The sequence below is a fragment of the Mesocricetus auratus genome, unplaced genomic scaffold (assembly GCF_017639785.1).
Source record: "Mesocricetus auratus isolate SY011 unplaced genomic scaffold, BCM_Maur_2.0 Super-Scaffold_6730, whole genome shotgun sequence".
NCBI classification, from domain to species: Eukaryota; Metazoa; Chordata; class Mammalia; order Rodentia; family Cricetidae; genus Mesocricetus; species Mesocricetus auratus.
In genome coordinates this window covers 108278518-108303903 of record NW_024429184.1, presented here as the reverse complement: position 1 = coordinate 108303903, position 25386 = coordinate 108278518, and the positions used below count along the sequence as shown (strand labels likewise).

Below are 25386 nucleotides of genomic sequence, written 5' to 3'. Positions count from 1 at the left end.
GTTTTCTTTATCGGCTTCCTGACCAGAGATACACATGCGCAACTGTCTCCCATACCTACAGACTTGCCTCCCTGACACAGTGGACCATATCCCTCTGAAGTGTAAGCAGAAATCAGCCCTTTCTCCTTTAAGTTGCTTTTCTGAGGGTGTTTCATCCCAGGAACAACCGAAGTAAGACACCAAGGGACCTTCAAGATAAGAGTGATTCAAGTGTGGGCTATTTTGTCTACAGCTTTCCTGGTGGCCTGTGCTTCAGAGGGAGTATGACGACAAAGACCCCTGGTGATAGAGTGCCCTAAGCTTCCACAGAGGGTGTCAGGGCTTAAAAGCAAACACTGCTTATCCACCACGGATAAATCAGGCTTGGCCTCTGTGCTTAAGATGGAATCCTCTTCCCCATGTCCCCTCTGTCCGGAAGGACGTGAACTCTTGAAGACCTCATTGTGTCCTCCTGGTTCCTTTTCAGGCTCCTCTAAGGAGTCTTTGTGTGGCTGGCTTCTATTGGTCCCCTCCCTCAGCCGTATCCTCCACCCATATGGTATTAGATGCCTAAGGAAACCTTGATACAGTGTAACATCCTGACTGGGGTAGAGACCCAACCCAATATGAGTTCCAAGTTTACAGAACCTGCTAGGAACTTTGTGATATGATTTCTCTATCAGAGTCTCAGTTTCCTTACTTGAAAAACAAAAAATACTTATTCATAAAGTAGTGAAAATTTAATGGAGGACTTCATGTGTAATGTTGATGCAGGGGCTTAGCGTATATCAGGTTCCATAAACACATGACTCATAGGGTGGTATGTGTTTTTAAACTGGTATCAATATCAGTAAGTTGTCTTGACTGGTCTAGAACTCACTGTGTTTACTGGTCTAGCCTTGAACTCACGGAACTAAAAGGCCTGTGCCACCACACCTGGACAGTCAGGATTTTATTGAGCACTGGCTGTGTGCCAATTTTGGGGCTGCCTGAGGGTAAAGTGAAATGTAAGACTTCTCCATAGGTAAAGACCTGACCAAAATAGGAATGTGAATTTAAAAACTGGGCATGGTATCACATGCCTCTAAGCATAGTGCTAGGGAGGGAGAGGCAAGCAGGCAGATAGATCTCTGTGAGTTCTAGTAACCCAGGGCTATCTAGTAGGACCCTGTCTTGAAAACAAAAACAAAACTGAACTGACTGAGAAAACAGTGAAGGCAAGTAGCCTTAGCTCAAGTGCTGGGTGCTGAGTCTACTGTTGTTAGAGACAGCTGTGAGGGCCTGCAATCGTATGCCAGAGACACAGGGTGGAAGCAGAGAGGACTCACTAAGATGTTTTCATGGAAACAAATTTTTAAAAATTCTAACTTAGGGACATAAACATAGTCTGAATGTGTTCTATGAACAGGAGTGGAAAAAAAGTATGGGTAACAGTTCTAAGTCGAGATGACCAGACTGGATAGGGAAACACATATCTTATTTTCCTCTCCTGATATTTTCCATACTGTCCTAAAATGGAATTATAACAGAGAGTTTATAATTATGCAGATTGTGAAGATTCTCTATATAACTCTGGGTGATCTTGGACTCAAAAAGGAAGCTGTCATTTTAAAATAGCTTCACATGGTTTTTGTCTGCATACATGTTGGAAAATAATCGGCCATCCTGTTTGTTTGAAGAAATATGGCATTGCATGTGAGAGTGTCAAAAAAAATAATTGCTTTGGACAAAGGGCGATCTTCCCACCTTAAGTTTTCTCTTCAGTAAAAAATAATCTTATTTTAGTAGTAAAATGAATGGGCTTCACTGTTGGATTCCTTTAGATATTTATGTAATGTGTCAGTCTATTAATCTTCTACCTTTCCTTTTTCTTCTCCAGTCTCTCCTCTGACTCCCTTCCCTTTTCCTACTATTCTCTCCTCTACGTTCATGCCATGTCTTCTTTTTTTTCTTTCCCTTGCCTTTTCCTCCTTCTCTTTACTTACCTATTGATATTTGTCTTTCTGTGGTCTCCAATTTCACCCATTTTTTTCCTCTGTAAATGACATATTTTCATTCTTCTTGTGGCTGGATAATACTCTGTTGTGTATGCATACCACATACCCCGTCATTTGTTGACAAACATGGAGGCAATTTTTAAATATATGAGGAAGACTATCCAAAGCTATAAAAAAAACCAGTCTGAGCTCAGCTCCCTTGAAGCAGAAGGTGAAATGGTTCTTAACGGGTGGATAACTACCAGGAGAGTACTGGGAAGCTCAGTTAAGGACGGTGGATGATGTTAAGTTTGCAGATGTCTTTTTCAGTGACAAGGCCACCTGCGTTTGGTTCTTGTCCTTGTTCCAAGTTAGTTTAGTCTCCTGTCCTCTTGTGTAGGGTGGAAGAGAAGATGCTATCTTCCCTGATTATGACATTTCAAATGGGTGGTGTCTAGGTCTCTGAGGGGGACAGCTCTGTTCCTTGCTAAAGGGCAAGGACAAGTTTCTAACTGCTTGGGTTTTTGCTTTTTTTTTTAAGTAAATGCTCCATGGAAGGAGATTCCAGAAAGAAACCTTTCTAAAAGTTAGTCAAGTTGACATCTTGGTGAAGTGTAATGTATTGCTACCATGTCTACTTGCAATGCTGCTTGCATTGTGGTTGAGTTTAAGATGGATTACCCAGTGTAGACTGGAAGGGAAGAATATGCATTGGAAAGGAAAATCAGCATCGTTTCCTTACCTAAGGTTGGGAAATGGGAAGTGGAACACAGAGGAGCGAAGAGCCAGAGGCTGTTGACCAGATGTCAGAAGGCCCAGTGGTAGGTCCCTGTGGGTCAGCAAAGAGATACTAATACCAAATGACCCAAAGCAACCTAACAGAGTTAACTCGGGGTTCCTTTGGATGAAATAACGTGATCAGCACTGGTATCTGGTGGGAGATGAGAAAATCAGCTGAGACTGTGGAAGTCTCTTCTGAGTGGAGCCTTTTCTACACCATGAACATATAAGCATTGTTTGTGATCAATCTCCCACATATATGCAAAGATATGATGCACACATCTCAACATCCTAATGCATTGCTGAAGTATTTTTAAATAAATCACAGACATTTCAGAAACCGAGTATTATAAGAAACTGGTGACTAGCACTTAGCTCAAGTTGCATTTAGAAATATATCAGAAAGCGTGAGTTGGGAGGTGGTCAGGATTTTTCTGTTGTATGATAAAATAATCTGACAAAAGTAATTTAGGGGAGAAAAGCTTTATTCTAGCTTGCAGGTTCAGGCTACCTACAGTCTGTCCATCAGTATAGGGAGGTTAGAGTGACAGGGGCTTGAGAACTCACGATCATGTTACACACATAGTCAAGGATTAGACAGGAATGACGGTGTGCATCTTTGAATTCATCTTGCTTTCTCTCCTATCCCACAGTGCACCATTTGTTGCCTAGGGAATAGTGCCACCCATAATGGATGCCTTCTCCTCTCAATTCGAAAACTCAAGATAATCCCCACAGACATGCCTATAAGCCAATTGAATCTAGCAGAAGCTGTGAGAATGGATATAAGCTTTACAATTACTAGGGGCATGTGACATTTGCATATCTTACCTCCCCGCACCCCCCCAAGAGAATAAGCATGAAGGGAAAAGAAAGAATAATTCGTTCTTCTTAAATGAGAGGGTTGGACTGCAGCGTTGTTTGTTCCATGATAGTAAGGATGGTTAAAAAGTACATGCGTGATTTGTCAGCAGAGCACCTGGAAGAGAAAAATGTCATTAGAGTGGTTGTGGGGGAGTAAAATGCAGGAGGTTAAGGAGGACTGGGGAGAAGGAGCTGGACTTCCTCATGTAGTCTGGCTTTGAATGTTAAGACAACCCTGGAAGGAGATCAAAAGAAAATCTTAAGGTGCAACACTGACATATATGATATTGATGTGTTTCATTTCTTTCCAATTGCCTTTTTAGAGATAAAAAATGAGTGAACCCTCCGATAAGAACAACTCCATTCAAGAAGAAGCCACAAATCAAATGTCTCCAGAGAAAAGCAGTCCAATTGGACAAAAGCAACTGGTATAGCATGCAGATTTCATGTTGTTTGTTGAGCTTCTAGCAGGGGGCATCTGAGATGCTAGAAACTCAACCTATATATTTTAAAAATGTTTTGACTTCAAAATCGAAGTCAAATGGTGTGTTACTTTGGGGGAGAGGTTATGCTTTTATTTCCACAGGAAGTGAGAGGCTGTGGGTTCATTCCAGGCTAAAGATGATCAGGTTTGATTGAGAAAGACCTCCTTAAAATCTTGACTACAGACATAAATAAATAAATATAAAAAAATCTACAAAACATGTAATGAATACTTTACCTGCTCAAACATAAAACAAAAAATCATCTTTAACTGACTTGTACATACCACATATTCAAGACTTGTAATTTGTGTTACCTTTAAAAGTTTATATGTTTTCAGGTGATCAAGCAGTTTTCATAATCCAATGTGTTTTAACAACTGCTATTTATTTATTAGCAAGCAGAAAATCTAAAGACAACACAATAACATACAGGATCCAGATTCTCTGTGTATTTTCCATCTTTGCATGGCTTATTGTTCATTTTTTACTTTACTTTAATACTTTCCTTTTTAAGGACTTTACTTCATTATGTTTAAACTATTTTTTAATTTATGACTGTCTCTATCCTGTCTAATTTCTCTCCCAAGCCTATATACATTTTTAAACACACTGTAACCCATTTAGAAGTTCTTTGTCAGTCTAGAACTGTCCCTATAGTGTATCTGTAAGCTTTTTCTGAACACATGAGCCATTAAACTGCTAAGCAGTGTGGCTAGGATCTCCACCTCTCTTTTGGCAGCTGGCTCCTTCCCTCTAGGTTCTCTGAGAACCTAACTTCATACCTGAGGTACCAGTGAGAGCCACATTTACCGCCCCAACTTTGGAAAGTTTTGGGGGTCCACGCTGCTCATGAGCCTTATGCAAGTGTTTGGTAGCAGGGCCTCTTCAGAGAACTGTGCCTGTCTTTGCCACAACACTGAGCCTGGAAGCAATCTCTTAAAAACCTGTGTGTCTGCTTGCTGCCAGCAAACATAGTTTACCCAAGAAAAGGTGGTTACCAAGAAGCTGTGTTTGACTCTTTGTGTGTGTGTGTGTGTGTGTTTAGAATCCTTTTTTAAGCTTTGTCAGGTCTTATGTGGACATTCTGGCCCCATGTTGGAATGCCATCTATAGGCAGAGTTTCTCTGTGTCCCAGCAGCCATTCCCAAATAACCACAGAGAGGCTTAATATTAATTATAAATGTTCAGCCAGTAGCTCAGGCTTGTTACTAACTACCACTTACAACTTAGATGAACTCATTTATATTAATCTACATTCTGCCATGTGGCGTTACCTCTCTTTCATCTTGTACATCCTATTTCCTCTCCGTGTCTGCTGGTGACTCCTCTCACTCCACCCCTCTTCTTCCCAGTGTCCTTAGTCTGGTTCTCCTGCCTAACCATATCCTATGCAGCTATTGGCCAGTCAGCTTCCTTATTAAACCAATTACAGCATAATTTACACAGTGTACAGAAGGATTATTCCACTTTTGACTCTTTTCCTTTTCCTTTTGTTGTTTTGTGTTTTTTGTTTTGTTTTGTTTTGTTTTTTGAGACAAGGTCTCTGTGTGGCTTTAGAGCATCTATTGGCACTCACTCTGTAGACCAAGCCGGCCTTGAACTCACAGAGATCCATCTGCATCTGCCTCCAAAGTGCTGGGATTAAAAGCATGTGCCACCACCGCCTGGCTCTACATTTCCATTATGTGCACTTTATACCCTGTATTTAGAAAGAGTGGCTTAACTTGAGGACGCATTGCCTTTTGAAACTTGGTTGCATTAAACTGTTGATTTCTCCTTATGAAGCAAACACATTTCCATGTTGTTTTGCTAAAGAGCTCTAGACAGTCCATTTTGAAAGAATGAAAAAAATGTATGAAACTCCTAAAATATTTTGTTCATTTCACAGCAACAGATAGAACGGCAGCTAAAATGCTTGGCATTTCAAAACCCTGGACCACAGGTGGCAGATTTTAACCCAGAGACAAGGCAGCAGAAAAAGAAAGCACGGATGTCGAAAATGAATGAATATTTTTCTGGGAAGCAAAAGTAAGATCATGATATATTTGAATTATGGTGTTATAAATTGCATGTGTTCTTGATTTTAAAGCAAAGAAATTGAAAGCTGTATCTTGTTATGATTTCAAAAATTTCTTCTATAGTACACTTAAGACCCCTTATGTCTGGATGTTAGCCTCTTTAAGAAATAGGCAAGGCGGCATGTGCCTGGAATGCCAGCACTTGGATGCAGAGGCAGAAAGATTCCAAGTTCAAAGTCAGCTTGGGTTACTTAGGGAAACTGTGTGTGTGTGTGTGTGTGTGTGTGTGTGTGTATGTGTGTGTGTGTGTGTGTGTTAAATCTAAATCTCAAATTAAAGATCACCTTTTTTTTAAAGGGCCTTGTCCTCAAATAATACCTTTAGTAGAAAAGCTAACTAAATATAACAAAGAAGTATCATTAAAAGGAAAAACATTATAACCATAGGGAATATTAAGTGGGTACGATGCTATCACTAATACAAGACTATTAGTATATTGGAATATACAATACCTGAAGTTGTAACTCAGTGATAGAGCATTTGCCTAGCATGCAGAAGTTCCTAGCTTCTAACTACAGCATGACAAGGGGAAAAAACACATTCCCCAGTAGGGAGCTAGATGGATGTCTCAGCAGCGAGGAGCACTTCCTGTTCTTCTGAACTCCTGAGCTGGTACCCAGTCCCAGCTGCATGCAAATCCAGCTCTAGAGAATCTGACCCCATTTTCTGGTTTTTCAGAGAGGGGATCTCCACACACGTGTTATTACACTCACACATACACATAAATTTCCAAATGATTTATATGAAACAGGAGTGAAAACTGAGCTTACATATTTGAAATTTTGATGTGTAGGAAAATGGCATTTATTATCGTTTTGTTTTTTTCTTTCATTGAAAGTAGATTCTTTTCTCATATAATGTATCCTGACTTTAGTTTTCTCTGATATTTATGTATAAAATATGTTTTTGTGTTGATATTATAAAATTGCTTTTAAAATCAAATCCCAGTTAATTCTCATTAAGAAAAAGTGACTTTGCAATAAAATAATTGTATAATTTCTCTCTCACATGCAAATGATTTACATGTATTGTTTTTAATTGACTGTGTGAGTGCAGGCGCCCGCAGAGCCCAGAGGCATCAGGTCCCCCTGGTACTATATAGTCACAGGGAGTTGTGAACATCCTGCGAGGATGCTAGGAATTGAACTCCAGTGCTGTGGAAGAAGGCTATGTGCTCTAAATTAACCACTGAGCCATCTCTCCAGACCCATATGTGATTTTTAAAAAAGTCACATGTACAAATCAAGCAAACCATAAAAAAGGTTGATAAATTCAAATATACTTTTAAAAATCTTAATTAGAAGGCATTCCTGCTAATGTGTCATCATGAGGCAGTTCCTCGCCCTTTCTTACTTTTCTAGGAAAGGGGGAAAGGAAGGAACTACATTATTTCATCTGAGCAGGAGAAGAGAAGGTGTTAGGCTTGGGGACAAAGCATGCAGAGGTACCCACTGTTGTAGGTGGGGATTTCCTGTCCCGCTGTCACTCTTAAATAAACACACCAAGGCTTATATTAATTACAGATGCTTGGCCAATAGCTCAGGCATATTACTAACTAGATCTTACATTTTAAGTTAACCCATATTCCTCATTTACACTTTGGTACCTTTAGTAGCATGGCATGTTCATCTTCTACTCCCTCTGTGTCTGGCTGGCAACTCCTCTGACTCTACCCTTCCTCCTTCCAGAGTCCTGTGTATCTGGCTGTCTTTCCTATACTTCCTGCTGGGCAACTGTGGCTTGTCAGCATTTTATTAACCCACAAGACTAATACATAGTCACAGTGTACAGAAGGATTATCCCACAGCACTTCCCCCTTTGTCTAATTAAAAAGAAAGGATTTTAGCACAGTAAAAACTATATGTACAACATAACAGTTATTAAGTCAGTATTATAATTACAATATCCAGTCCATTTGGATTTGACAAAATTAGAGAAAATGCTCTATTATCTATCTTAACTTTGTGGGTCCAAAGTTTTACATTTAATTTACCTTTTATCATAACTAAGGTTAAACTATAACTATCTGGTCTTCAGTTCCATCCAAGACCCCAGAAGGGTAAAATATTACCTAAGGACATGGACATCTGGCCACCTGAATTGTCACCCAAAGTTCCTCTGAACCTTCAGGGCATCCTTCCCTGGCCTATAGGCCTACCTTGTCTGACAGACTTTCTTGTGGAGCAGGGAATTTTGAAGGACTGTCCTGCCTTGTCTTGGCAAAGTTTGACAGGTGCCTACTTTTGCATCTTGCTGGTCCAATTTAGACAATAACTGTCAGTAATTGAGGCAGGGGAGGTTTCCTTGCCCAAATGGCTTCCCTTTGCCATATAAAAAGGAAAATCCGTATGGAGATTCTTCTATGCCCATTGTCTTCTCTGAAGTAGATTGGTGCTGCCAGGAGCAGACATGCCTCACTGTCAACAAAAGCCTTAGGTTATTAAATACCATATTCTTTAGGTCTTTGAAGTGTTTGAAGACCATCTGTCTACCTAAATATATCTGTGTATGACCTTTAAAACATACTTAACATGACTATAAGTTTGACTATTATAGATGACCATTAATCTGTATTTATTATCCTAAATAGTTTGTAAGAATAACTTCCAAGGATTAGAAATTTATATTACATTGTTAAATGAGCTGTATAGGTACAGTACCTTAACAAGAGTAGATATGTGTGTACAGCGTATTCTAACAAAAATAACCTTAAATTTCTATCAATATACAAAAGTATCTTAAAAGTGAGTAGAAACATATATCCAGTATAACGAAAATAACCTCAAATGTATACCAAAATCCATATCAATGTAAAATATGTAAGACTAATAGTTTTTAGAATAAAGTAGATTTAATAATCTACCCTTTTTATCCTATCATTTTTATATCCCTTCTTTTCTTTTCTTTTCTTTTCTTCTCAGAAAGGGATCCTTGAATCTATTCTCTTTTGTTTAGCTTTTTTCCTGACCATTATCCATAAGAACTTGTAACAACTTGCCTTAAATGATAATCCATAACCCATTTTTTGGGGGAATGTGGTTGTATATATTGGAGGCACTGGTAATCTTTAAGGGACCCTGAGAAAATTTATTATGGTTGTTAAATCTTGGCTGTAATATTCTGTGAGACTGGATCATCTCGGTCAGTAGCCTGAAGCCTTCTGGATGCAGAATTCTGAGAAGACTGTAACAGAGACATTTGAAATGCTGAATCACCAGGGCCATCTGTTTTCCTTGCTCTCTGGTGCCCTTGCTCTGAAAATATGTAAACTTTTAAAGATAACATACATATCTTCATTAATACAAGTATAGATTGTGCATTGTGTACAAGTCAGCCAAAGATATTTTTTGTTATATGTTTGATCAGGTAAACTATACATCACATGTCTTGTGGTTCTTTTAATTTAGTTCATTTCTTTATGGTTACAGCCAGGTTTTTCAAGGGGTCGTCCTTGATCAAACCTGATTTTCCTTAACTCAAAATGAATCCATATCCTCTCATTTCATGCATAAATAAATGTATAATATCTTCCCCAAAGTTAACATATCTTTTGACTTATATTTTGAATTCAAGATATTTTTAAAATATATACGTTGGTTGAATCTAACATTTTTTATAATTCAGTGTCTCTTAGCACTCAAAATATTCAAAGATATTGCAATAACATTCAGGATCCAGACTCTCTGTATATTTTCCATCTTTTTGTGGCTTATTATATTTTTTATTACTCTATTTTTGAAGGACATTTTCCTACCCCTTTTCCTTTCTTTCCCAAGCCTATGTATATTTTTAAACACACTGTAACCCATTTGGAAGGTTTTTGTTTTGTTTTTTTTTTTGTCTGAATCTGTCTTTGCTGCATATCTGTAACCTTCTCTGACTGCATGAACAAATATCCCAAACCTGCCATGCAGCATGCTGGTGGAGCTCTCAGACTTGCAGGCAGATGTTGGGAGACTCACAGAATCTCTGCACTGCAGCGGGCATGATTCTGTGAGACTAGGAAGCCATGCTTGTCTCTGTTTCTGTGTGTTTAGAACCTTTTTTTCCTTTAAAATCTTCTCAGGTTTTATGTGGAAATTCTTGCCAAATGTTTGGGTGCCATTTGAAGGCAGAGATCTCCCAATCCTGGAGCCACTTCCAAATTACCACACTGAGGCTTATATTAATTACAAATGCTTGGCCAATAGCTCAGGCTTATTACTAACTAGCTCTTACATTTTAAGTTACACCATATTCTTCTTTTTATTAATTTAATTTTAAATAGCTTGTTTTACATGTCAATCCCAGTTCCCTCTCTCTCCCCCTCCTCCCGTATCCCCCTACCATCCCCCCATCCTCCCACTCTATTGCTGAAAGACCCCAAGCGGGGGACTTTCACGGGAGGGAGACCCGAACCCAAGGAACAACGAGACCACGAGCTTGGATGCAACAGCAAGAGGCTTTATTGATAATACACGGGTACCCGGGGCATCTCAGTCTTGGGAACTGAGAGCCCCGAGCTGGGGACTCAGGGGTTCTTTTATAGCAAAAAGCGCAGTACAAAAGCGAGAAGCCTAGTTACAGGACCCTGATTGGGCAATTTAAATGAGGCTGGGGCTCAGAACGAGGGCAATTAAGGTTTCTCTCGGAACTCAAGTCTCGGCCTTGGCCCTATCTGAGGAACAATAGGTCTCTGTGCTTGCCCAATCTTGCTGGGCTGGCCATCTGGTCACAGCAGACACCCAAAGCCCGTGTCCTTGGGCAGAGCTCCCTTCTGATAGCAAGGACTATTCAGCTGTGGGGGAAACAGAATTTTTCATAAGCCTCAGCTGCCTGCCTGTGTAGACTGGGCCGGGGTCTTTCATTGCCACATAGGGGATATCTACATAGGGGCATCTAGAGTCTGTCATTTCACTCAGGGTAGGGTCCAGGCACTCCCCTAAGAGTCCAGGCTGAGAGAGCATCCCTCTTTGTGTTATGGACACACAATGTCTGTTTGTATTCGAGGGATAAACATTGATCCACTGATCAGGGCCCCATAGGTTGCCCAGGCCTCCTCACTGACTCTCACATTCAGGGGGGTCTGGATGAGTCCCATACTGGCTGTCAAGCTGTCAGTCTGGGGTCCAAGAGCTCTCCCCTGTTTGGATCAGCTGTCTCTGCTGGTTTTGCCAACCCATTCTTTGCCAATTTACTCATCGCTCCTCTCTCTCTGTCGCTGGGTTCCTTGGGTTCTGTTCAGTATTTAACTGTGGGTGTTTGCCTCTGCTTCCATCAGTCACTGGATGAAGGCTCCAGGATGGTTATAGACATCAAGTTCACTATCAGGAATGGTCATTCGAGGTGGTCTCTACACTATTGCTTAGCTTGCCAATTGGTATCATCCCTTTAGATCACTAGAGGTCACAATGGTGCCTGATCTGTCTTCTAACCTATGATTCCCTCTTCCCCTATCCTACCCCCACTCAACCTTCCTGTTCCCCCATGACCTACTCTCTCTTCCTCTTCTCCCCCTCTCTATTTCCCAGCTCCCACTCTCCCCCACCCCTCGCTGTGTTCCCCATCTGTTCAGAGGATCTTGCCTCATTTCTCTTCTCTTGGTATCATGCATACCTTTTAGGTTCTTTCCTATTTCCCAGACTCTCTGTCAGTGGAAGTGCAGACTGGCACTATCCTGATCCATGTTTAAAATCCATATATGAGTGAGTACATACCATGTTTGTCTTTTTGTGACTGGGTTACCTCACTCAGGATGGTTTCTTCCAGTGCTATCCATTTACCTGCGAATTTCAAGATTCCATTGCTTTTTTCTGCTGAGTAATACTCCATTGTGTAAATGTACCACATTTTCTCTATCCACTGTTCAGTTGAGGGACATCTAGGTTGCTTCCAGGTTCTGGCTATTACAAATAATGCTGCTATGAACATAGTGGAGCAGATGCCCTTGTTGTATGAATTTGCCTCTTTTGGATATATGCCTAAGAGTGGAATTGCTGGGTCTTGTGGTAGATTGATTCCCACTTTCCTGAGGAATCTCCATACTGCTTTCCAAAGTGGCTGTACAAGTTGGCACTCCCACCAGCAGTTGAAGAGTGTTCCCCTCTCTCCACATCCTCTCCAACATAAATTGTCTTTGGTGTTTTTGATTTTAGCCATTCTGACAGGTGTAAGATGGTATCTCAAAGTTGTTTTGATTTGCATTTCCCTGATGGCTAAGGATGTTGAGTGCTTTCTTAAGTGTCTCTTGGCCATTTTAGCCTCCTCTATTGAGAATTCTCTGTTTAGATCTGTACCCCACCTTTAATTGGATTCTTTGGTGTTTTGGAGACTTGCTTCTTGAGTTTTTTGTAAATTTTGGAGATTAGCCCTGTGTCAGATGTGGGGTTAGTGAATATCTTTTCCCATTCTGTGGACTGCCTTTTTGTTGACTGTGTCCTTTGCCTTACAGAAGCTTTTTAGTTTCAGGAGGTCACATTTGTGAATTGTAGATCTTATTGTCTGTGCCACTGGTGTTATGTTCAGGAAGTGGTCTCTTGTACCAACTCGTTGAAGAGTATCTCCCACTTTCTCTTCTAAAAGTTTCAGTGTGGATGGATTTATGTTGAGATCTTTGATCCATTTGGACTTAAGTTTTGTATAAGGTGATAAACACGGATCTATCTGCAGTTTTCTGCATGCCAGTACCCAGCTATGCCAGCACCATTTGTTGAAGATGATTTCTTTTTTCCATTGTATAGTTTTAGCTTCTTTGTCAAAAATCAAGTGTTCACAGGTGTGTGGGTTAAAATCAGGGTTTTCAATTCGGTTCCATTGGTCTTCCTGCCTATTTTTGTGCCAATACCAAGCTGTTTTCAGGACTATAACTCTATAATAGAGCTTGAAGTCAGGGATGGTGATGCCTCCTGAAGTTCCTTTATTGTATAGGGTTGTTTTGGCTATCCTGTGCCTTTTGTTTTTCCATATAAAGTTGATTATTGTTGTTTAAAGTTCTGTGAAGAATTGTGCCAGAACTTTGATAGGGATTGCATTGAATCTGTAGACTGCTTTTGGCAAGATTGCCATTTTTATTATGTTGATCTTACCAATCCAAGAGCATGGGAGATCTTTCCATTTTCTGGTATCCTCTTTGATTTCTTTCTTTAAAGACTCAAAGTTCCTGATATACAGGTCTTTCACTTCCAGCTATTTGATGCTGTTTATGGCTATTGTAAAGGGTGAGGTTTCTCTGATCTCTTTCTCAGTCACTTCATCGTCTGTATATAATAGGGCCACTGATTTTTTTGAGTTTACCTTGTATCCTGCCACTTTGCTGAAGGTGTTTATCAGCTCTAGGAGTTCCCTTGCAGAGTTTTTTGGGACACTTAAATTGAAAGACCCCAGGCGGGGGACTTTCACGGGAGGGAGACCCGAACCCAAGGAACAGCGAGACCACAAACTTGGATGCAACAGCAAGAGGCTTTATTGATAATACACGGGTACCCGGGGCATCTCAGTCTCGGGAACTGAGAGCCCCGAGCTGGGGACTCAGGGGTTCTTTTATAGCAAAAAGCGCAGTACAGAAGCGAGAAGCCTAGTTACAGGACCCTGATTGGGCAATGTAAATGAGGCTGGGGCTCAGAACGAGGGCAATTAAGGTTTCTCTCAGAACTCAAGTCTCGGCCTTGGCCCTATCTGAGGAACAATAGGTCTCTGTGCTTGCCCAATCTTGCTGGGCTGGCCATCTGGTCACAGCAGACACCCAAAGCCCATGTCCTTGGGCAGAGCTCCCTTCTGATAAAAAATGACTATTCGGCTGAGCTGTGGGGGAAAGGAATTTTCCATGAGCCTCAGCTTGCCTGTGTAGGCTGGGCCGGGGTCTTTCATTCCCCCATTTCTCTTGTAACTGAATGGAATCTTTCATTCAAGGGTTTCTGCTATCTCGAGATCCCTTTGCTTTAGCTGCTGGTACTGTTGAGTCAAGACCAGTGATTGTACAACCGATAGCCTTTCTTTTATGAACTGGGTCAATCTGTTTAAGATGCATGGCCCAAACATCAGAATCAAAAGTATAATGATCAGGGGTCCCAATCTTCCCCCATCAGATCACATAGATCAAAATACAGGGTGGGGAAGGTGTCTGTCAGAGCCCCAAGTTGGGAACTTAGGCTTGCAGTCTGTCCCGTCCCCAGATTGGTTATCACCTAAGTAATATTGAATACTCGGTGAGGACTTTCCTCAATAAGGGGAAAGGTAAGCATGAAGCATAAGAAGGCAATCAAACAACTCGGGAGAGTCTTATCTTTAGAGGATTTTGAGTGCGTTGGGCCTTTCATCCTGAGTCCGGTTCCTCAGGGAAGGCAGCTTTTACGTGCGAGGCATGTATCCAAGCAGCAATCCCGTCCACCTTGAGAGCAGTAGGGGTGGTCAACAGGACCGTGTATGGTCCCTTCCAGCGGGGTTCAAGGTTCTTAGCCTGGTGGCGTCGGACCCAAACGCTGTCTCCCACGTAATAGGAGTGGGGGACGGTAGGGTGTCTCCTCTGGTCTCGGTAGGCTTGGGCCAGGGGCTTCCAGACTTCCTGCTGGACCAGCTGGAGCGCCTGCAGGTGAGCTTGAAGAGAGGAGGAATTGGCATAGTCAGAAATATCTTGGTCAAAGAACTGAACAAAGGGAATGGTGGTTCCATGTAAAATCTCAAAAGGGGTGAGGCCATGGGGGCCCGGTGTATTCCGGACACGATAGAGGGCAAGGGGGAGCAAGAGGACCTAGTCTTTAGTGCCAGCTGCAAGCGATAATTTAGTTAGAGTCTCCTCAATGGTTCTATTAATTTGCTCTACCTGTCCTGAGCTTTGGGGTCAGTAAGCACAGTGTAATTTCCAATCAATCCCCAACAAGGTGGCCACAGACTGACTTACCTGAGAAACAAAGGCAGGCCCGTTGTCTGTCCCCAATACCTGTGGCATTCCGTAACGGGGGAAGATTTCTTCAAGAAGATTCTTGGTGACCACCTTCGTCGTCTCGTGCTTGGTGGGGTAGGCTTCAGTCCATCCCGAGAAGGTGTCAACAAAAACCAGGAGGTCTGTGAAATCTATTTCCCAGTGCCCCCTAGGCCGGTGCCCCCGAGCTCGAGTCCCCATGGGTAGCTTTAGCCTGGTCATATTGACGCGGGCGCAGGCGTCACATTGCTCAGTCACTTGCTTTAGTATTTTCCCAACAGGTGGCGGGTATTTTCTTCCCGGGCTAATAGTTCTTGCATTTTCCTGGAGCTCAAATGAGTGAGTTTGTGTAGGCTGTTAACCAGATATCTAGTCATTAGGCGGGGAAGGACAGTTTTTCCTTGATAGAGACCATCATGTACTCGGGTCGCCCCCAGTCTTTTCATGGCTTTGATGTCTTTTATCTCATAGTCCCATGACGGGGAGGTTTTCTCGGAAGCCTCATTAGTTACAGGGACTACAGCTGCCTGGAGGAGGTGACTGCTGCTTTTCATGGCCAGGGCAGCCTCCCGGGCGGCCAGGTCTGCCCTCCGATTTCCCCGGGCGACTGGGCTGTCGCCTTTCTGATGCCCTGGGCAGTGTATGATACTGAGGGCAATTGTCAGGTGCAGAGCTCCCAAGAGAGCCAGGATTTCCTTTTTGTTTTTAATGTCTCTGCCCTCTGAGGTCAATAGCCCCCTTCGCCTATAAATTTCACCATGGATGTGAGCGGTGGCAAAAGCATAGCGGCTGTCTGTGTAAACAGTGAGTTTCTTACCTTCTGCCAGTCTCAGGGCCTGTGTTAAGGCAATCAGTTCTGCTCGTTGGGCTGATGTTCCTGGTGGCAGGGCCTCGGCCCAAATTGTTTCTGACTCAGTTGTCACTGCAGCACCGGCTTTCCTTTCCCCTTGATGTACAAAGCTGCTTCCGTCCGTGAACCAGACATGGTCGGGGTTGGGAAGGGGTTGATCCGTGAGGTCAGCTCTTGTCCCATGGACCTCAGCCAGGACCTGCAAGCAGTCATGAGTCTCTGCTTCCCCGGGAAGGGGGAGTAGCGAGGCGGGGTTTAGGGTCACCGGAGCCCCGAAGTGAATCCGGTCCTTGTCCAGCAACAGAGTCTGGTAATGAGTCATCCTGGCATTGGTGAGCCAGCAGCCTGGTGGCTGTCTGATGACCGCCTCCATAGCATGGGGGGCATAGATAGTCAAAGGCTGCCCCAAAGTCAATTTGTGAGAGTCCTTTATGAGAACTGTGGTGGCGGTGATCATGCGGAGACATGGGGGCCATCCTGACGCTACGGGGTCTAATCTCTTAGATAGGTAGGCAACCGGTCGTCTCCAGGGCCCAAGTTTTTGAGTTAGGACCCCCTTCGCATAACCCTCTTGCTCAGCCATGAATAAGTCAAAGGGTTTAGTCAGGTCAGGTAACCCCAGAGCTGGGGAGCAGAGCAGAGCCTTCTTGATGTCCATGAAGGCTTTTTCCTGGCTCTCCCCCCAGTCAAAAGCAGCCCCCGTCTTGGTGAGGGGGTACAGGGGTGCTGCCATCTCCGCAAACCCGGGGATCCACAGTCTACAGAAACCTGCCGTTCCCAAGAATTCCCTCAGTTTTCGGGGGGTCTTGGGAGGAGGGATGTCAAGTATGGCCTGTTTGAGGGCTTCTGTTAGCCAACGTTTTCCATCCTGGATTTTGTACCCCAAGTAGGTGACCTGGGTCTGGCAGATTTGGGCCTTCTTGGCAGAGGCCCTATACCCCAAGTCTCCTAAAGTCTTTAAGAGAGCTTCTGTCCCCCTAGAGCATTCCTCCTCTGTTTTGGTGGCTATCAGGATGTCATTGTAAGAGGATGACCTCAGGATGGTGGACTCTAAACCCGGCCAAATCCTGATGCAAGGCCTCATCAAAGAGGGTGGGGCTATTTTTGAACCCTTGGGGCGACCTAGTCCATGTAAGTTGTCCCGAGATTCCCAGGTCTGCATCCTGCCATTCAAAGGCAAACAGTGGCTGACTGTCTTTGTGTAATTGCAGGCAGAAGAAGGCATCCTTGGGCTCATGTATTCTATATTCCTCTTCTAAGGCTATGGTCAGCACCGTGAGTGGGGCCCCTTCTGGCCCCGTGACTCTTATGTTGGCTTTCTCGAAATGTACTCGAGCCTTTAACTTCGTTAGGAGGTCTCGACCCAGGAGGGGGTATGGACAGTCAGGAACATGTAAAAAGGAGTGCATCACCTTACCGGTCGCTAGGTGGAGCTGGCGGTCCGTGGTCCATCGATACTGCTTCCCGCCGATGGCCCCCTTTGTCCCTCTCTCTGCCTATCTTGTCTCTACTCTGCGACTACTGTGGCCAACAGTTTAGTCATTTCTCTGTTACGCTTCTTGTCCCTCTCTCTACCTCTCTCTAATTTCCTGTCTCTGACATTCTGTCTCCATCTTTTCTCTCTCTGTCTGAGCTTCTCTTTTCATTAAAAAAAATGCGTTCTGCCTCCCTCAATACATCTGGTAGTGTATACCCCTGTCATATGGGGTATACATTCTGTAAGCTTCCTTAAGTCTTTCAAAAAAATGCGGCTGGCGATTCCTCTGCCTTCTGAACTCTCTGTCTTACCTGGGCCAAATTTATAGATTGCTTATCCGTCTCTCGGAGACTCGCTACAAGCAACTGGCAATAAAGACATAGATGGGTCCTACCTGCCTCAGTGGTGAAGTCCCAGTCTGGGCGATCGAGGGGAAAAGCAGCATCAATTTCATTTGGAAGCTGCGTAGGTTGTCCATTTGTCCCAGGAACATTCTTCCGGGCTTCAAGAAGGACCCGCTGTAGTGAGAACCGATTCTAATAGATCAGTCAGTCTCACGGGGTCTGCTGAAAACGAAGGGTTATTATTTTTCCACTTATAAAGATCTGAGGCAGAGAACGGCCAGTACTGCAACTGGCCATCGGGGCCCGTACGGGGAGGCAGGGCGGTTGACCGGAGCAGGCTGAGGGTGCGGCGCCGCCCGGAAGAGCCGGAGCAGCCGCCAGGGAGCGGGGCGAGGGCGTGGCGGCCGCTCTCTGTCCGTACCCAGTCCACCGCGGGCCGCGGTGGTGAGAGCGCCGAATCCTAACCATTAGACCACCAGGGAGGCAGACGAAGCTCCCCTCTCACCGCCGCCGGTCGCGCCGTCATACTCAGGGCGCCCTACCCGCAGCGGCCGGGACGCTGAACGCGAACCGGAAATGAGCCGCAGCCCGAGCCGAGCCTGCAGCTGCGGCGGTGGCGGGGGTTAGGGAAGAGGAGGGGGAGGGAGGGTCATAGACCAGCACTTCCCAGGTAACTATATAGGGTACTTGGTCCGGGTGGCCCTGGGGTCCAGGATCCATGACTTTCTCCTTCACCTGGAAGATAATTTGAGGGTTAAAGGTGCCATCTCGTGGCCAGCCAACATCAAAAGTTGGCCATTCAGAAGAGCAAAAGGTGATCCATTGCTTCTTGTGCGCATCGACAGACCAGTTGTGAGCGTATTCCTGAACCTGTTGCCAATGTGAAAGGGTCAGGCTAGGCGGAGTGGTAACTGTCTGGCCCATTTTCTCGAGAGCGATGACAAACGACACTAAGACGGACGAACAGATAAGAAACAAAAACAAACAGATTTTCGCTGCGCGGCTTTGACGAAAGTCAAAAGCAAATTCAGATGGGGGACGGGGGCCTTGTGCTCCCGTCCTCGTCCCCTACCAGGATGGAAAATCCCTCGGCCAGTGGGACTTCCCCAAACAGACGGGGCAGATTCCTAGGCATCTACCCCAAACAACCGAGTCCTTAAGGACTCCCAGATACAAACGGGGCAGATTCCCCAAACAAACGGGGCAGATTCCTAGGCATCTACCCCTAACCCAAATGAGTCCCTAAGAACTCCAAACGGGGCAGATTGACATCTACCTCAAACAAATGAGTACTCCAAATACAAACGGGGCAGATTGACATCTACCCCAAACAAATGAGTACTCCAAATGCTACCAGGACGTCTCCTGGAGCTGCAAATACAAATGCATACAGCTGTATACTACAAACGCAGGCGCAAGAACAGGCATAGACAGACAGCAGACAACAGAAATAACAGAAATTTAGTCCGGACAATTCTTACCTCCCAGAAGTGGGTCGGTGGTCCCTGGGCGGGGTCTCAGTTTCCTGGCCAATGCACCAAATGAAAGACCCCAGGTGGGGGACTTTCACGGGAGGGAGACCCGAACCCAAGGAACAGCGAGACCACAAACTTGGATGCAACAGCAAGAGGCTTTATTGATAATACACGGGTACCCGGGGCATCTCAGTCTCGGGAACTGAGAGCCCCGAGCTGGGGACTCAGGGGTTCTTTTATAGCAAAAAGCGCAGTACAGAAGCGAGAAGCCTAGTTACAGGACCCTGATTGGGCAATGTAAATGAGGCTGGGGCTCAGAACGAGGGCAATTAAGGTTTCTCTCAGAACTCAAGTCTCGGCCTTGGCCCTATCTGAGGAACAATAGGTCTCTGTGCTTGCCCAATCTTGCTGGGCTGGCCATCTGGTCACAGCAGACACCCAAAGCCCATGTCCTTGGGCAGAGCTCCCTTCTGATAAAAAATGACTATTCGGCTGAGCTGTGGGGGAAAGGAATTTTCCATGAGCCTCAGCTTGCCTGTGTAGGCTGGGCCGGGGTCTTTCAAAATAACCTATCATATCATCTGCAAATAGTGAAAGCTTGGCTTCTTCTTTTCCTATTTCATCTCTTTTGATTGATTTTAATTTGAAGTCTAGTTTGTTAGATATTAGGATTGCTACACCAGCTTGTTTCTTGGGTCCGTTTGATTGGAAAATCTTTTCCCAACCCTTTACTCTGAGATACCGGCTGTCTTTGATGTTGAGATGTGTTTCTTGTATGCAGTAGAAGGATGGGTTCTGTCTTCGTATCCATTCTGCTAGTCTGAGTCTTTTTATAGGCAAGTTCAGGCTGTTGACATTGAGGGATATCAATGACCATTGAATGATGATTCTTGTTTGTGTTTGACTTATTGGTAGTGAAGTTATTTTGTTTAGTTTCTCCTCCCTTTTTCTTTTGGTGTTTTGTAAAGTGGGATTATATATTTCCTGTGTCTTTGTGAGTGTAGTTATCTTCCTTGGATCTAGGTTTTCCTTCTAGCACTTTCTGTAGAGCTGGATTCATGGATACACATTGTTTAAATCTGGTTTTGTCATGGGTTATTTTGTTTTCTCCATCTGTGGTAATTGAGAGCTTTGCTGGATATAGTAGTCTGGGCTGGTATCCCTGTTCCCTTAGCATTTGTAGGACATCTGTCCAGGATCTTCTGGCTTTCATCGTTTCCATTGAGAAGTCATGTGTAATTCGGATAGGTCTGCCTTTATATGTTACTTGGCCTTTTTCTTTAGCTGCTCTTAATATTTTCTCTTTATTCTGTAGGTTTGATGTTTTGATTATTATATGGTGAGGTGACTTCTTTTTCTGTTTCAGCCTATTTGGTGTTCTGTAAGATTCTTGTATTTTCATAGGCATATCCTTCTTTAGGTTAGGGAAGTTTTCTTCTATGATTTTGTTGAATATGTTTTCTGTACCTTTGAGCTATATTTCTCCGCCTTCTTCTATACCTATTATTCTCAGGTTTGGCTTCTTCCCGGTGTCCCATATTTCCTGGATATTTTGTGTTAGGGATTTGTTGGTTTTGAGATTTTCTTTGGTTGACTGTATATCCTCTAATGAGTCTTCAACACCTGAGATTCTCTCTTCTTCTTTTTTTTTTTTTTTTTTTTTTTTTGGTTTTTACCAGACAGGGTTTCTCTGTATTGTTTCAGAGGCTGTCAATCCAGCCTCGCCTCAAACTCACAGAAATCTGCCTGCCTCTGCCTCCCGAGTGCTGGGATTAAAGGCGTGCGCCACCAAACCCGGCGAGATTCTCTCTTCTATCTCTTGTATTCTATTGGTGATACTTACATCTGTAGTTCCTGATCGTTTACCCAGCTTTTCCATTTCCAGCATCCCCTCGTTCTGTGTTTTCTTTATTGTTTCTATTTCAGCTTTCAATCCTTCAACTGTTTGAGTTGTTTCCTTCATTTGTTTGGTTGTTTTTTTCTTGGTACTCTTTAGATTCTTTGAGAGATTTGTTTATTTCTTGAATTTATTTCTTGAATCCCCCATTTATGGATTTTTTTGTTTGTTTTTTCTTCTATTTCTGTAAGGTATTTCCTCGTTTCTTCTTTGAGGGTCTCTGTCATCTTCATAAAATGATTTTTAAGGTCTGTCTCCTCTGCTTCATCTATGTAGTGCTTTTCAGGTCTTGCTGGCATTGGGTCCCTAGATTCTGGTGGAGCCATGTTGGTCTTTTGACTGCTGAGTGAGCTCTTATTCTGTCTTCTTCCCATCTCTTCTTCCAGTTGGTGCCGGTGGGGTCTTTCTGTCTCCATTGGTCTCCTTCCTTCCTGAAGCTGAAGCTGGGGATGCTGACACTGAAGCTTAAGCTGAAGCTGAGGTCGCTGGAGGTTGGGGCCTAGAAGGGCTGAAGCTGGGATCGCCAGAGTTTGGGGTCTGAAGCTGGGATAGCAGGAGTTTGGGGCCTGGAAGGGTTTATGTCTTTCCTGTGTGGGCGGGGCTTCTGGATGCCAGGAGTGCCCCGGAAGATCGAGGGGATGGGGGATGGGCAGGGGATGGGGCGAGGCCCCCCCCCAGACCCAAGCTCACCTGACTGGGATCGCCGGAGTTTGGGGCCTGGAAGGGCAACCCATATTCTTTATTTACACTCTGAAACATTGTGGTACCTTTATTAGCATGGCACATTCATCTCCTTCTCCCTCTGTGTCGGGCTGGCGACTCCTCTGACTCCACCCTTCCTCTTCCCAGAGTCCTCTGTGCCTGGCTGTCCCACCTATACTTCCTGCTGGGCTACCGGCCTGTCAGCTTTTTATTAACCAATGAGAGTAATACATATTCACAGTCTACAGAAGAACTATTCCACAGCACGGTATAACCAGCCTTTGGAGCTCATGGTGATAAGATATATAAGCTGCTCCCAAGACTTTCAAGCAGATCTGTATTGAAGGATATATTGAAAGTGATTTGGTTTTGAGTGGGTGGTAAAGTTCTTGTGAGTCTTTAACTCCAGGCATGCTGCGGAGGCGGACAGAGAAAGTGTGGGGACCTAAGATCTGAAATGCTGCCCTCTGACACTGAACATTTTGCCTTCACTGGGGTCTTACAATGCAGACTCCTGTCACTTCGGTCACTTGCATGTTCTGTCCACACTGGGGGAAAATACTCGTAAAGAAACAGTAGAAAAGGCACCTGAAACCCTTGTCAGTAGTTTCTTTTTTTCTTTTAATGATTATGATGTAGTAAGTTTTAGTCTGGAGTCCTCACCATTTTGAAGAAACCACTGCACAGCACTGTCACGGGTATGGCCCTTTTATTCAGGGGACAGCATCCTGGGGGTTTCCAGAAACAGTGCCCCCATACTGAATGACATTGATGACTTGGCACACTCAGCCAGTATATGCAACCAGGCTTGAGAGAAACCTAACTGTCCAGCATTTCTGTAAACATCCAAGAACACCAGAATAGCTAGCTGAAGCCTCCTGCTACAAAGGTTCCATGTTTCCTTTTAAATAACATTTCGATGGTATTTTTCTGTGTTTGGGAGGAGTCTGTGTAGACACCATGGCCAGCATAGTGTTGATCTGTGAGAGGCAAGAAAGAAGTCTGATTCAATAGCCAGTAGCAAGTGTCAGTTCAGGCTTCTAGAGTCTGACACAAGGCAGTTTATTTTAGGTGTATTTAAGCACAGCACAGTTTAGAAAAAAGTTTTGTGGTATAAATAACCCCATGTGCATGATAAAGCTTAAGGTATAATTACATTGGAACTCTTTTCAAAGTACATGCCACCTCTTCCATGAAGATGGGCTTTATAGATAGACTACCTGTGTTATCTAAAGGGCTTGGGAGAGGATCTGGTGTGGTCTCTGTCATAAAGATAGTGCAAAGGTCACTAGACTATAAACCACCTCCAGTCCCGCTTATAATGTCTGGAGGAGTAAGACAGCATGAGGTCACCAAGATACTTACTCTATCCACTCCAAGCCTGCTGGGGGGAAGACGGGTATGCATCCCTTGATGTCCCAATGAAGAGACAACCAGCATGTTTAGCATTTCAGGTTTCCCTAATGCTTGTCTGTAAGCACAAGGACTTCATGTCCTATACATGTCTCTACTGACTTTATAATCCTTTTTCCTTTTAAAAGAAATCTCATTCATGTCGCCTTTCTTTGCAGAGTTATGAAGAAGTACGACAAAAATGGCAGGCTAATCTGTAATGACATGGACCTGTGTGACTGCCTGGAGAAGAACTGTCTGGGCTGCTTCTACCCTTGTCCCAAGTGCAACTCCAGCAAGTGTGGGCCTGAGTGCCGATGCAACCGTCGATGGGTTTATGATGCCATTGTCACTGAGTCCGGAGAGGTCATTAGCACCCTGCCATTTAATGTTCCTGACTAGGAGACATCATACATAGACACTCTCTAGCCACACTGTGTGTGTGTGTGTGTGTGTGTGTGTGTGAGTGAGTGTGTGTGTGAGTGTGTGTGTGTGAGTGTGTGTGTGAGTGTGTGTGTGTGTGTGTGTGTGTGTGTATGTTGAGGCAGGATCTTATTCTGTAGCTCAGACTAGCTTTGAAGCTTTGAAGCAGTCTTTCTGCCATAGCTTCCCAAGCCTTGGTAGTTTAGGTATAGTACATCATGCCTGGCTTCTGTTTCTTGATTTTTATTGTATACATACATACATGTATGGTCAGGCATACACACACACACACACACACACATACACACACACACACACACACACACTTTTAAGTCAAACATCTTCCTCTTGGATAAGTTTTAGTACTTGGACAAAATACTCCCCTAGGCTGTAGATCAATGCAGAATGGACAATAATTATCCAGACTTCTGTGTCCCTCTCAGGTGCCGCAGCTCATGGCTGAAGGCTGCAGGAGTGGACAGTCAGTCCTGATCAACAGCACAAGTCTCAACCCTGCCTTGAAGCCACACCTCTCCCTTCTCAGGTGTCTGGTTGAGAGCACTGTACCTGAAAACTGTTACCTAGAAAATACTTTATAATATGTTTTTCTTAGAATGTCATTCATAACTAAGAAAAGCAGCACTATGCCTCTGTACTGCATATCTTTATATTTTATATGTTTATATTTTAATGTATTAATACATTTAGTGATTTTAGTCATTTTACTTAATTACACATTAATTAGTTAAACTGAGAAGCAAAGACTTGAATATGCTAAAAGAATGATTTACACATTTCCTTACAGGATCAGTATTTCAGAGTTTTTTTAAAAAAAAGAAGTTAGCCTTAATTAATATGCACAGTGGCTTGTGTGGAGGTATCTGGAAGGTTAAGTTCAGCCTCCTTTTAATTAACTTTTTAAATAAAGATATATTATTTATTGTCTTTATTTTCCTCTCCGTGTGTGTGTGTGTGTGTGTGTGTGTGTGTGTGTGTGTGTGTGTGTGTGTGTCTTTGTCTTTGTGTGACTTCATATGTCTACAGAGGCCAGAGACATTGGCTTCCCTGGAGCTGCATGGAGTCACTGGCAGTTATGAACCACTTGAAGTCAGTGCTGGGAATGAGACCCAGGTCCTTCTCGACAGCAGCTCGGTTCTCTAAACATCTGAACCATCTCTCTAGCAACCTTATTCTTTTCCCCATCTTGTTTAAGATAGAGTTTTCTCTGATGTTCATTGTCCAGAGGACTCTTACATCCTCAGTTATTAACTTAACGTGTGATATGGCTCAAGAATTCATATTTGAAGCAAATTCCCAGGTGGTGCTGATGCCACTGGCCTGGGGACCTTGTATTAAAGCCACTTCTCTTAAGTTATATTAGATGCATGATGGAAGTGTTTATACATTGGGACTTAGTGACTTGGTACTATTTTAAACCAATAAGAATGTCTTGTTTTAAATAAATGTGAAGTGTTGAAAGTTGGATTCTTGGGGTTTCCTTTCCCTCTATAAGCCATTAAAAATACTTATTTCTGTACAATCTACATGTTAGAAACTCTGACAGTTTTGGACTTGTTACTTGATAACACATTTTGCTATAAAAAAATTCCGAAGATTTTGTGGTAGCTGTGTAACTCCTATCCACATAACAAAAGAATTTGGATCCTTCTGCACTGTTTCCCACGGAGTTTATTGGCTTTCCTGGGTTCCAGTTACTTCTGTGGCTGCATATTGAACCCAGGGCTTCCTGCATGCTAAGGGCTCGTTA

At 43.6% G+C, this 25386-nt stretch overlaps 1 protein-coding gene across 2 annotated transcripts; it reads left to right on the top strand.

The window, feature by feature from the left end:
* Arl14epl (ADP ribosylation factor like GTPase 14 effector protein like) lies at positions 1-25097 on the top strand. Of its 2 annotated transcripts, XM_040741839.1 has the most exons (5): positions 1-101; positions 3923-4027; positions 5973-6112; positions 23375-23561; positions 24062-25097. In XM_040741839.1, exons 2-5 carry the CDS (start codon positions 3932-3934, stop codon positions 24215-24217), a joined length of 579 nt encoding a protein of 192 aa, XP_040597773.1. In that variant the 5' UTR covers positions 1-101; positions 3923-3931; the 3' UTR covers positions 24218-25097. The 2 variants fall into 2 exon arrangements, with proteins under 2 accessions (XP_040597773.1, XP_005069192.1); XM_005069135.4 differs by having other exon boundaries at positions 23375-25097.
* Positions 25098-25386: the final 289 nt, after the last annotated feature.

Excerpts from the sequence above, each read along its gene's own strand:
- Arl14epl (XM_040741839.1), top strand. The coding sequence starts at position 3,932 with ATGAGTGAACCCTCCGATAAGAACAACTCCATTCAAGAAGAAGCCACA. Across the intron at positions 4,028-5,972 it reads CAATTGGACAAAAGCAACTG|CAACAGATAGAACGGCAGCT; the intron begins GTATAGCATGCA and ends TTCATTTCACAG. Across the intron at positions 6,113-23,374 it reads TATTTTTCTGGGAAGCAAAA|AGTTATGAAGAAGTACGACA; the intron begins GTAAGATCATGA and ends CTTTCTTTGCAG.